The sequence below is a fragment of the Gymnoscopelus microlampas genome, assembly GCF_963454915.1.
Source record: "Gymnoscopelus microlampas genome assembly, chromosome: 15".
Lineage (NCBI taxonomy): Eukaryota > Metazoa > Chordata > Actinopteri > Myctophiformes > Myctophidae > Gymnoscopelus > Gymnoscopelus microlampas.
Window position 1 is genome coordinate 12,333,977 of NC_139952.1, and position 12,734 is coordinate 12,346,710.

A 12,734-nucleotide genomic window follows, 5' to 3' on the forward strand; every position below is an offset into this window, starting at 1 on the left:
TGAGTTAGGAGATCTATCAATAATGTTAAAGATTCAATTGTAACATGGAGTTCTCTTATGAATCGGGCAGGTTTGGAGTTAGTGTTTTTGTGTTGTATTGTATGCTGTGGTGAGTCTGTTGTATGAATGTTGTGTATTGTTGTAAATTGCGTTGATGATGCTGGTCGAGACCCCAGGAAGAGTAGCTGCTGTAACAGTACAGTAAGATAATAGGGATCTAATAAATAAATCAAATCAACCCCCAAATTCACGGCATATCGATCGATGATGCATTTTTATTACCGGGATCTGAATTGAATAAAACAGAATTTCATTTGAATTGATCCGGGCCAGGTTGAACAAGAGCTGAATTAAACACGGACCGAATTTGCAACGGGAACTGAATTTGAATTGAGCCGAGGCTGAATTCAAACTGAATGTATCTGGAATTTGAATGGAAACCAAACAGAGTTTAATTGAATTGTGCAGCAAGGCTACACAGCCTATTGTCTCCCTAAGCCGGCGCGTGACTCTGGATATAAAAACCATTTAATAGTATTAACGGGCGTTCCGTGAAACTGGAGGCATCGCCACACACACACACACACACACACACACACACACACACACACACACACACACACACACACACACACACACACACACACACACACACACACGCACACGTTGTTGGCCTATCGACTTGGCCTATAAGTCTCATGTTATCTTGGGTAAAAACACGAACAAGGCCAGTAAAAATAAGTTTGTGGCGTTCACTGTTGACTTTGACATTATATAGCTCTGTGTAAAGGCCAACTCACTGGCACAATAAAACACACATGCACGGTTTCTCTCTCTCTCTCTCTCTCTCTCTCTCTCTCTCTCTCTCTCTCTCTCTCTGCAATGCACATATGAATGAACAAACACACACACGCGCGCAAGCACGTACGGACACACACTTGCAGGTTCTTTTATATCAATGGTGCTCTTTCATGGGTGATGAAATTCAATAAGCTGTGAGCTTAGCTGTCCTCTCGCTGATAACCATCGATGGGCATATCGATCTACAGGGCTGCACACGCACGCACGCAAGGGCACGCACGCACACACACACACACACACACACACACACACACACAGGCTTCTATAGATTGCATCTACTGTATAAGTCTCCTTGGCACTTTATCATCAGGACAAATCTTTATAGCGTCTCTGTCGGGGGGAAAACTCATATCTCCATGTTTCAACTTTTTTGTTTTCTTTTCTTCTTTTAACCATAAAACAACCACTTCTCTTGTGAGGAGCAGGATAATTGCCCTCACAAAATGACTATTTCTCAAATTCTACTACACGTGTGGGACATAATGGCCTTAAGCGTAGTAATGCAAGTACACTACACACACACACACACACACACACACACACACACGCACACACACACACACACACGCACACACACACACACGCGCGCGCACACACACACACGTTAATTTCATATCTGGCCTATCTCTACGTTTTTCATGCAACGTTCCCATTACACCATCCCGAACACTGGAGTCAGACGTTCCAGACGTAATCAAACGAAAAAACATGATGAATCCAATAGCTTTGAAAGGTTGAAAGGAAATACATGAAAGAGGAGGAAATAATTGCAGTGGAACACGTCAGGGAATGACAGTCCAGTGTCTGGACAGCTGAGCTTAATTATACACCGTGAGAGAGTGTATAAAAGGCTGTGTATGTCATTTATTAGACCAGTGCTTCTCAAACATTTTCATGTCAAGGACCCCCAAATTAAAGGACCACTTCTCCCATTTTCAACCTATCTTCATATAATTGGTCCTCCACTAATGCTCATGATCAAATTATACAATTTTCTTTCCTACTCGGTTTGGGCCCTATTCTGCGCGTCTTAATTACCAGGTCTTATGTCTTAACTTAAGACCTGGAGGCGTGGCCAATGCTGTTTGGCCACTCAAAATAGTGAAACAGCATTGGCCACGCCTCCAGGTCTTAAGTTAAGTCATAAGACCTGGTAAATAAGATGTGCAAAATAGGGCCCACTGTGACTCATAGGAGGGCTGTGGACACTTCAGAAACCCGCCTACCAGTGATATCATCATTAGGCAGGTTTTCAAATCTTGTATTTTGATTTTTATTAACGCGAGAACAATGGCTTCCATTATAGCACGCTAACATTCCAGTATTAGAAAGACTGCAGTTTCTATTAGCTTGAATTCCCTATCGATAATGTCACTGGTAGGCTGTCCACAGCCCTCCTCTGAGACACAGACGGGGTAGACAAAACTTGTACCATATTATAATGAGTATTAGTGAGGACCAATCATATGAAGATCTGAAAATATTTTGTGCCAGGGACCGCCATACAAGATTTGTTCTGTTAAAATATTCTAAATCTTTAAGAACCAGTGCATCATGGGAATGACAGTCCAGTGTCTGGACAGCTGAGCTTAATTATACACCGTGAGAGAGTGCATGAGGCTGTATAATATGTCACTTAGGCCTGCTTAAAATCATTTCAACCTGGTGTTCTATTTGGGCTAAATGTTTAAAACAATAGCAAAAATGTTCAAACATTGTTATAATCATCAGAGAGCACCTGATTCCAGTTGTACATAATTAGTGGTGCACCTGTATTCCTTTAGGTTTAATATGTGTTGATTGGACACAGAGCAAGATCGCAAAGAAAAGTGCTAGCCAATGCTAGCTTGTCTAGCAGTTTGTGACATGCGAATTGGCTTGGCTGTTGTTGTGAAAGCAGCCTCTGCTAATGTAGACTATATTGTCTCTGTCGGGTGGAAACCTCACAAAATGGATTCAAATTCAAATTCAAGTAGAAAAAGTACAGATCGACAAGCTCAAAACACGTCCCTTTGCACCGCTTGTCGGTCTGCTACTTTTGATGCTTTTGTGTGACGCTGTAGTATGATCAAATAGGGCGTTAATTTACAATAACAAAAAAAAGTTAGAGTATGAAGATGAGAGGTTTCTGCCCGACAGCAACAATATGTAATTTAACTTTCAACAGCTACGAGAGGTAATCTGTCAAGCTAGCGGCGAACAGCAAAGCTCGATTGATACTCGCGCCAGTGTCGCTAGCTGAAAAGAACAGATATTCAGACAAACGACACATCAGGCATCGCGTAAATTACACATAACACCCGACAAAAACTGAAAACAGTGACTCAAGGGAGGCGCCATTTGAAGTGTACGTGATCAAAAATGGAGGCGTTTACCACCCGCGTCTCGCACTGCATCGGGTCCTCATCAGAGGTGCCGTTTGAGGCGTGCGCGATCAAAATGGAGGCTTTTACCACCCTAAGCGCCTCGCCTCGCGCCTCGGTGTCGCGTCCTCCTCGCCTCCGCGAGCGAGGTGACACAAGGTTCACAAGTTAGCGTGTGAAAGTGTGACAGCAAACCCAGCAAACGTCTTTCCAAAAGGAGATGGCTGTCAGTTCAGTTGAGGCGCGGATGGTTTAACCACTACTTTTTTCCCTCTACACCAAATATCTATGTTGAAAATGGTTTATCGACAATTAGTCTCACAGTAGTTGAGACGCATTGTGAGCTTGTAGATCGACTATTTCTGCAGAATGTTCGCCTTGTGGTTAACAGAATTAGGAATGGGAATTGATAAACTTCTACTGATACCTCTGCCATTTGAACTTGTTACATAACAAAGCAATAAATACATTATTTTGCCCATCATTTCCCTCTACCAGCAGTCATCAACCACTGGAGTAGTGTTGTGGTGTTTACCTGCAGAAACACATTGCAATCTCATTGTATTTTGGTGTTTTCACTGTTTGTTTTAGATGGGGAAGCTTTTGTGCTACCAAAACAAACAGCGAAAACACAAAACAAATGATGAGGGCAGTGTATGTGTTTCTGCAGGTAATCTCCACCACACTACTAGCTGAAAACAGCTGGGAAATGATAGATTTTTTAATTTATTGTTTTGTTATGTAAACATAATAATTACATTCCTTAATTTTTCCTTTTCTGCAGCATAGACGCAAGACGTTATTGTTTTGCAATGATCATCTGTCAGAAAAAAAACATGCTGGCATTGAGCTCTAAAGCATAAAAGAGTTACAGTAACAATTCCGATTTTCGCTTTTGATTCCCATCACTAAATAGAATGGCTTCATGTTTTTGGGAATTGGGATAAATCAAAGCAAACCGTTTTGAAAAAAAGATTGCTGTCAAATCACGTCCCCCAAGTCAGTCAATTAAAACCAAAAGGCTTTTGTAGTTATGTCTATTTATGGATGCTGTTTATGTGTCATAAGCTTAAACCAAAACGTCCCCATTTAAATAAAAACAGCCACCCCGCTCGCACTGCAGTCATCCTTGGCATTTCATCGGGTCGTGATTAACTCCGTCAAAAGTGGATTAGTTTGGGTTCTGCAGGCATCATGTAAGTGGGAGATAAAGTAAAGCCTTGGGAGCCAATAAATAAATGCATTAGGGAGGCCTCGCCGTCTCCCCAGCATGTTAACTGTGGATTCATCTGCATTTACCCACAGCGCCATAGCACAGGACGACCTGGCAAGCTCTTCGTCCTTACAAATAAACGCCTTGGACACAGTCAAATCCTCAGTCATTTATCCACTTGTAACTCTGAAAGTGCACAAATGTAACCAAATGGACGCGTAATGGTTCAGTAACCATGATTGATTTCAGTCATTTGGACTCCATAGAAGTTTTCTAGGGAAGCAAGTCGTGTACCGAAAATAGCCGACCAAAAATAGCCGATCTACAAGCTTGTAGATCGGCTATTATTCTAATATTAAAGAGTACCTGAAGAGTTCATATCAGCAATAGAATACGTGTTCATAAGTTTCTTCCATAACACCCTAATGGTCTCGGATATTTCATAAAAGCAAAGGTTAATCTGCGATTTCTGGTTGGCTGTATGTAGTTAACAGCAGCAACATTGGTTTAGAATGATAATACCATAAAACATCATCATTCTACATACCGTGCTACTTTGTTTAGAAACTGAGCACTTAGTGAGGGGTGCATTGTTGCGATGGGGACACTGCAGGCCCTGTAATTCTACGTTTAAAGCGGAAGTCCGTAATCGCACATCAGGATTTGGCCGGACATAAATTTTGAGTTGTGAGATTTTATTTTGCTTCAATCCATGGGGTCCATTCGGTTACATTCACACACTTTCAGAGTTGAATCAACATTGGGGATTTCTATAGCAAAGGCCTTCGTGGCATAAACATGAAGAATAACCACCTTCCTCAAACAATCCTCCTTGTTAATCCATCCATTTGTAACTCTGAGAGTGTACAAATGCTATCAAATGGACCCGTAAGGTTCCATTTGATTACATTTGCACACTCAGAGTTAAATTTAACGCAGAGGACTTTACGGCACAAAGCGCTGTCAAATTGGACACCATCCAAACGTCTGTACGGTGTCCTTAAACATAAATGCCTTGTAATTATATCACAGCAAAGGAGGCCCCATGTGATCCACACTGAAGGCTCTTGTATGCAGCGTGGAGCCCTACTTGATCACACTACAGCGTCACACAAAAGCATCAAAAGTAGCAGATCCACAAGCTTGAAACGCGGCGCGAAGCGACGCGTTTCGAGCTTGTAGATCTGCTACTTTTGAATTTGAATCCTGAAATGTACCAGTTAAGGACATATGAGGTTTCCACCCGACCGAGAGCCGATATGATTTATATATATCTAAGTCTTTAGACCATTATTATGGCCAAAAAATATATATATTTGGATGAACCAGCACATTATCTAGGCTGTGGCCAGCATCGCAACAATGCGACAGATGTTTGGTTCTACAAAGGGAACAAAATGCAATCAATCAAAGCACGCACGGCTATGTGGTGTGTTGCGCGGGCGTGTATATATTATGCATGCGTGTGAAAAAAAAATGCTCTGCGGAATATTACACGCTCCCTTTCAAAGTCACTCATTCAATCTGCGAACCAAACATTGTGTGTGTGTACTGGATGTGTATGAGTGTTCTTGCGTGTGCGCGCGCAAGTGTGTGTGTGTGTGTGTGTGTGTGTGTGTGTGTGTGTGTGTGTGTGTGTGTGTGTGTGTGTGTGTGCGCGTGTGTGTGTGTGCCATCATTTCTACTGCAAGACCACCGCAGGTCACGCGCATTTGACCCCCGTGACCTGAGGGGTGGAGGGGCAGTGGTTCTCAAACGTTTTCATGTCAAGGACCCCCAAATTGACATATATTTGGCCGCGGACCCCCGTCTGAAAATGTTTTGTGCCAGGGACCCCCAGAAGAGAAGATTTGTGTTAAAAAGAAATCTAAATTACAAACATTTTCCCAATACTTTCAAGATTTTGTCATTCTTTAAAAAAAATTGCAGATGTACAAGCTCGCAGCTCGCGCTGACGCAGCGATGCTATATTAAACTACTTTTGCTGGGGACCCCCTGGAAACCCCCCCCAAAGACCCCCGGTGGTTCCCCGGACCCCACTTTGGGAACCAATGCACTAGGCTAGGGTTTAAGTGGAGGGGGGGGAGGAGAGGCTAACTAACAGGTGTGCGCTGGTGTGCTGCAACATCCAGATGGCCCCTGGAGGAAGTGCGCTCGACACGGAGCTGTTTGAACAGCGGAGCGCACGGACCGCCGCTCGCCTCCATCACGTGATGGCGGGCGGACAGATGGACTGACGGACGGACGGACGGACGGACGGACGGACGGACGGACGGACGGACGGACGGACGGGCAGACGGACACGCACACGCATGGGTGCGTGATTACGTGCATGCACCGCCGGACACACACACACACACACACACACACACACACACACACACACACACACACACAGACACACACAGGGAATGACACATAGGCATCATTTAGCACCCACCACCCTCACTTCCGAAGTTGTTTACCCTTCAATCTCTCTCTCTATGTCACTCACTCTCTCTCTCTCTCTCTCTCTCTCTCTCTCTCTCTCTCTCTCTCTCTCTCTCTCTCTCTCTCTCTCTCTCTCTCTCTCTCTCTCTCTCTCTCTCTCTCTCTCTCTCTCTCTCTCCCCCACTCTCTCTTTCTTTCTCCCCCCCTCTCTCACTTTATCTCTGTAAACACACACACACACACACACACACACACACACACACACACACACACACACACACACACACACACACACACACACACACACACACACACACACACACACACTCTGTGTAATGGTCCCTTCAGTGAAGTCACTATACACTTTAATGGCAGTCTCTCTCTGTGATGAGGCGATGGAAAAACAACAGCGCTGTGACAGCTATAGACTTAAATGATGCTTATGATGAGGTGGAACTGTCCATCTTAGCTTTCTTTTGCTACTTTCTTTCAAAATATCCTGTTACCTGCAATCATAACAGACGGCAGATGGATGCATGCATAAGTAAAGGAAAGGTACAGGAAATGCCACTTTGTCTAACGCAGTGATTCTCAACCTTTTTAATTTCGAGGACCCCCAGTGTGATATGCATTAGGCCACACGGACCCCCATTTAATACATTGTTTTTTTTATAGCTGGGACCCCAATTCTACACTGCAATGTTTATTAAACTCTGAGAGTGTGCAAATGGAACCAAATGGACCCGTAAGGGTCCATTTGGTTCCATTTGCACACTCTCAAAGGGTCCATTTGGTTCCATTTGCACACTCTCAGAGTTAGGCTACCCCTTGGAACCCCCTCCAGGACCCCTGGGGGTCCCCGGACCCCACTTTGAGAAACCACTGGCTCTAACATTATAAAGTAGACACTGCAGGCCCTGTAATTCCACGTTTAAAGCGGAAGTCCGTAATTTCATATATCCGCCCTGCTTGGGAGACCAAAAGTCTACACCGCTCAATCCAAGAGAGGCAACCTCAGACCTCTGCGCTTGGCCCTGTGGGGATGCTGCACTTATGAGCTTCGGGCAGTACTTCTTGTCAACCAGTGTGGGTGTCCTATACCCGACACCAAGGTCTGAACGTCTCAATGGAAGAGTAGGGAGAAGAGTATAGGGAGAGCACCTCCAACCACTGCCAGATGTGCTATAGCCTATATTTGTTACAATATAGCATTGTATTAATTAAAATAATTCTGGGATGCCCCTTTAAAGCATTAGGTTCTCAAAGTGGTGTCCAGGGCCCCCCAGGGGTCCTTGGGGGGGACCAGGTCCCCATGCAGCAAAATTGGTTAATATAGCGTCACAATCATTTTAACCACTTTAACCATATCCTTTGGCTATTAAAAGATATACAAGCTCATAGCGCTATGCGCTTGTAGATCTGCTATTTTTTTTTAATCCCTGGCACAAAATATTTTTTTAGATGGGGGTCCGCAGCCAAATACATTTTGGGGGTCCTTGACATGACAAAGTTTGAGAACCACAGCTTTAAAGACTGTAGGGGACTTACAAAAAAAAAAGATAGAAAGAAGAATGATGTAGCTTCACAAGCCTAGATCACCATGCAGATCATCTTGCAATGTCAAATCCTTGATTGATGGATTGATTGGTTGATTGATTGAATACTGTATTAACAGTTTGCAAGTTTTACAATGATGCTGAAAGGATAACACAAAAAGCCTTGAGGGCTTGTTTCCATTGTGTCCCTATGTATTCAATTCATCAAGAAGATGTCCAGACAATATTGGTATGATTGTGGAATGTCAATGTACTGCTAGTTAATGAAGTTAGACTTCCAAAAACACCCAAATTGTATTTTAGCCTATGGCCTAATAGCTAATAATAATAATAATAATATCATCACACTGTGTGAAACAGAAAAAAAAAAACAAGACCACATCTGCTGCAGCAGGCGCGCCTCTTGAAAGGGCTTTAGCAATCAAATCCATAAAGATTTTTTTTTCTTGCATCGGGAAAGATTTGCCATGCAAAATAAAAAAAGGTTCAAAGCCATCCGACAGATATTTTCTTAACCCTCTTTCTCTAATCCGAGCCGTGAGAACCGTTGGGCACCAAACAGACACACACCACCACCAACCATGCGCCCCGGCACCAAACCAAGCCTCCTCCTCAAACCCGCATGCCGGCACTTTTCCCATGCAGCCAGGGGGTGGATGAAGAAGAAAAAGAGATTCCCATGGTCTTAAAAATATATTCCTGAGCCTTTAATTTGAACCCTAACGCCGCCCCTGCAGACTAGAAAGAATCCGTTTTCTTTTGGACTTGCCCCATGCATGCGCCTTTTCTTTTACGCTCAAATGAGGATTTTTTTTTAAAGCAGTGACAAAGGGGGAGATAGGCTACTAAATGGCGACAGTGGTGGAAAAAGTAGGCTACTCACATTTTTTACTTAAGTAAAAGTATCAATACTGCAATGTAGAAATATAAGAGAAAGTCTGGAATTCAAGATGTAGCCCACTTGCCTAGCCTAAAGGCACAACAGTATTGGCATACAAATATACTTAAATTAGCCTACCAAAAGTAAAAGTACTTATTATGCAGGATGTCCCGTTTCACAAGTTATCATGTGTCTAAAGAACCCAACCTGGACCATTGGGGTCTGAGAGGGTATAGGCCTACAAGTGGAACAGGTTCCAGTGGTGGAAAGCAAATAGCCTAAGTATATAGGCCTACATTTTTTAGGAATTTGGTATTTTCTTCAGTATTTACAATTGTCAATACTTTTACTTCTAGGCCTACTCTAGTTTTACTTTGTAGATTTAGATTATTATTACAAAACAAACGAACCACTTCAGCCCTTTATATATTTCGGCCATTTTTTACTTGTAACAAAGTATTTCTACATTGTGGTATTGATACTTTTACTTAAGTACATATTTGGAGTAGCCTACTTCTTCCACCACTGTGTATAGGCTACTGCGCTCGCGTCCGGACTTAGACGCCGCTTTAGCGCTACAGTATAGATAGGGTAGACCAACATTGTGCTTTCTGTAAGGGGGGGTGGGTTTGAATGTCAGCTGATGTTTTGCTCGCAGAAATGGATTTTGACAGATTGCTGCTAGTCCAAGAGACAGAGTGTGAGAGAAAAGAAGGAGGGAGAGAGAGAGAGAGAGAGAGAGAGAGAGAGAGAGAGAGAGAGAGAGAGAGAGAGAGAGAGAGAGAGAGAGAGAGAGAGAGAGAGAGAGAGAGAGAGAGAGAGAGAGAGAGAGAGAGAGAGAGAGAGAGAGAGAGAGAGAGAGAGAGAGAGGGTAACCAGACATGCTGGCTTGGTCGTGAACTTCTAAGTTGGCATCATCATCAACAACCCTGCACTCCCCATGAAATTAATACTTTCAACTCACTCTGAAAAGACACATAGGCCTATTGCTACATTATAGACTATTACATTGGCTTCTTGGAATCGAATTAATACCAAATCTTCAAATTAAACATATATATATATATATATATATATATATATATATATATATATATATATATATATATATATATATATATATATATATATATATATATATATATATCCCTCTGTTGATTATTTTTTAATTCAAAAAAGGCATAATGCAACAAAACAAAGGCCTGAACCAAGTGGACTAAATACGGTCCGGATCGGCTGAGTGTGACTTGTACATTATTTCCCTTTTATGGTGGGGAATTCTACCGGGTGATAAAAAATGTGAAAATTCCCCCTGCATGCTGCAATATTTGAAATATCTCCTCGTAGTGTAAACTGCCAGGGCATACATCTTAAAACACTGCTCTGCTCGCCACAAACACACACTTATATTCATCAACCCTAAAATGCATGAATTCTCCCCTGCATGCCTGAACAATAAAGAACTAATTTCCTGAGTATTGAATATACTGAGTCCAAAGCTTTGGTTTATCTGTTGCACGGCTTATTTATGCCAGTGCTTCTCAAACCTTGTTTTGTTTTATTTCAAGGACCCCCAGTTTGACCTGCATGAGCTAGGACCCCCATTTGATACAATACAATACAATACAATCTCTGGAACCCCGATATTCTCAAAACCATAACTCTGCGAGGGTACAAATATGGTCCATTTGGTCCTATTTGTACCCTCTCAGAGTTACAGACCTTTTACTCCTCAAGGACCGCTGGGGGTCCCCGGACCGCAGTTTGAGAACCACTGAATTCTATGCCACTCACTCCACTGGACAAAGCATTTTCAGCTGCACCGCAGACTAGAGCCAAAGCTGTCTCATCTCTAAATGCATCCAATAACAAATTCAAAACGGAAAACACTTTCTCAGCATGAACAGCAATTTTTGGTATATTGATAACAACACATCAGGCTCTTTGGAATTCGGCGCACCCAGGGCTATATTACACTGTCCGAGGGCGATATTATAACGCACACTCGCACAGTGTTCCAGTCAGTCACAAAGAACATACCCAACGCGTAAAAAGGGAGACATCCATGCATCTGCATAACAGCTACCAGTGGTTCTCAATATGTTTCATGCCAAGGAACCCCCAAATAATTTATAAAATGTAGCCTATTTTTTGGACCCCCATTTGAAAATATTGTTTATGCCAGGTACCCCCACAAAGAGAAGATGTGTAGAGATTAGTAAAAAATAAATAAATGATAATAATACAAAATAATATGAATAATATTAGCAGATACAGGCTCACAACACATTGCATTGCGATGCATTGTGAGGCTTGGAGATGTGCTATTTTCGAATAGCCAAATAAAATGAAAATATAATAACTGTTCCTCGTTTTTTTCTGGGGACCCCTTGTAATTTTGGTCCCCGGACCCCCACTTTGATTGAGAACCAGTGGCACTGGCACATATACAAACACAAAATATATAATGACACTTACACTGAAACGAGGCAGAAATTCCCACCATGCGGTACGGTGTTGTGAGTGGGGGGGGGCAAAATAATTCCCAGTCCCTCCTGATCGCTCCGCTCCGTTATAACGGTCCGTTATTTACTAGAGAGAGAAGCGAATCCTGTCCGTCCACAAATGTAATAGAACACGCTTCAACACAAGCCCCTAGATCACCAGATCATCTTGCAAATGTCAAATCCTTGATGTCCAGACAATACCGGTAGGTACAGGCTATTTATTTATACAGTCCAGTCTGGGATTCTCAAGCTTATTGGAGCTTAAAAACTCCAATAACAAAGAAATAACAGGGGTAATAAAGTGGTAATAAAACGCCGATCCTTCCAGGGATGGTGATGATTCTGGACGGAGGAGGGGAAAAAAAGCTGTGGGATTCAAAGAGAAGAAACAGGGGAGAGAGATGTCAGAAATCCCTCGGATCTATTGCTCCTTCCCGACCTCCCCTCTCCTCCTTCAACCTGATCTCCTTCAAAACATCAAAAAAATAACATCCTTCACGCGTTAAAAAGATCAGAAGATCGGATCATCACTAGATCAAAAAGAGGAGATCTTCACACACTCGATCGGGGGAGGGGGGGTCTATAGCCTAATGGCAGGGGGATCTGTCTCTCTCCACTCCAGTTGGGGTTTGGATCGTGCCGTGCGTTCTCCGATCGCCCGCCCGTGTCGATCTGATCGTTGGGGAGAGAGCGAGAGGAGAGGAGAGGATGGAGGGGAGTGTAGCGGTGCTTCTGCCTGCAGTCCGGCGGTGCGATCTGCTCCTCTGAGCAGTGTTGCCAGGTTTTGTGAGAGAAATAAGCAACCAGGTCTATGAAAATAAGCCCAAAAGAAGTGAGCCCTTCGCCCTTTTAAGCATGTAAGCATGTATCTATTATTACAATTGGCTTGTGGTTCGACATTTCCTGTTTATCCACATTCTTTGT

At 43.0% G+C, this 12,734-nt stretch overlaps 1 protein-coding gene across 1 annotated transcript in view; it reads right to left on the reverse strand.

Annotated features, from left to right (window-relative positions):
- Positions 1-12,446, reverse strand: part of runx1t1 (RUNX1 partner transcriptional co-repressor 1) — a gene marked incomplete at its 3' end in the record, with an annotated part of 113,673 nt that extends 101,227 nt beyond the window's left edge. Inside the window, exon 1 of the mRNA XM_084081375.1 lies at positions 11,782-12,446. Coding sequence (XP_083937501.1) covers positions 11,782-11,809 — 28 coding nt within the window. The 5' untranslated portion in view covers positions 11,810-12,446. The remainder of the gene's footprint in view (positions 1-11,781) is intronic.
- Between the last annotated feature and the right edge of the window lie 288 nt (positions 12,447-12,734).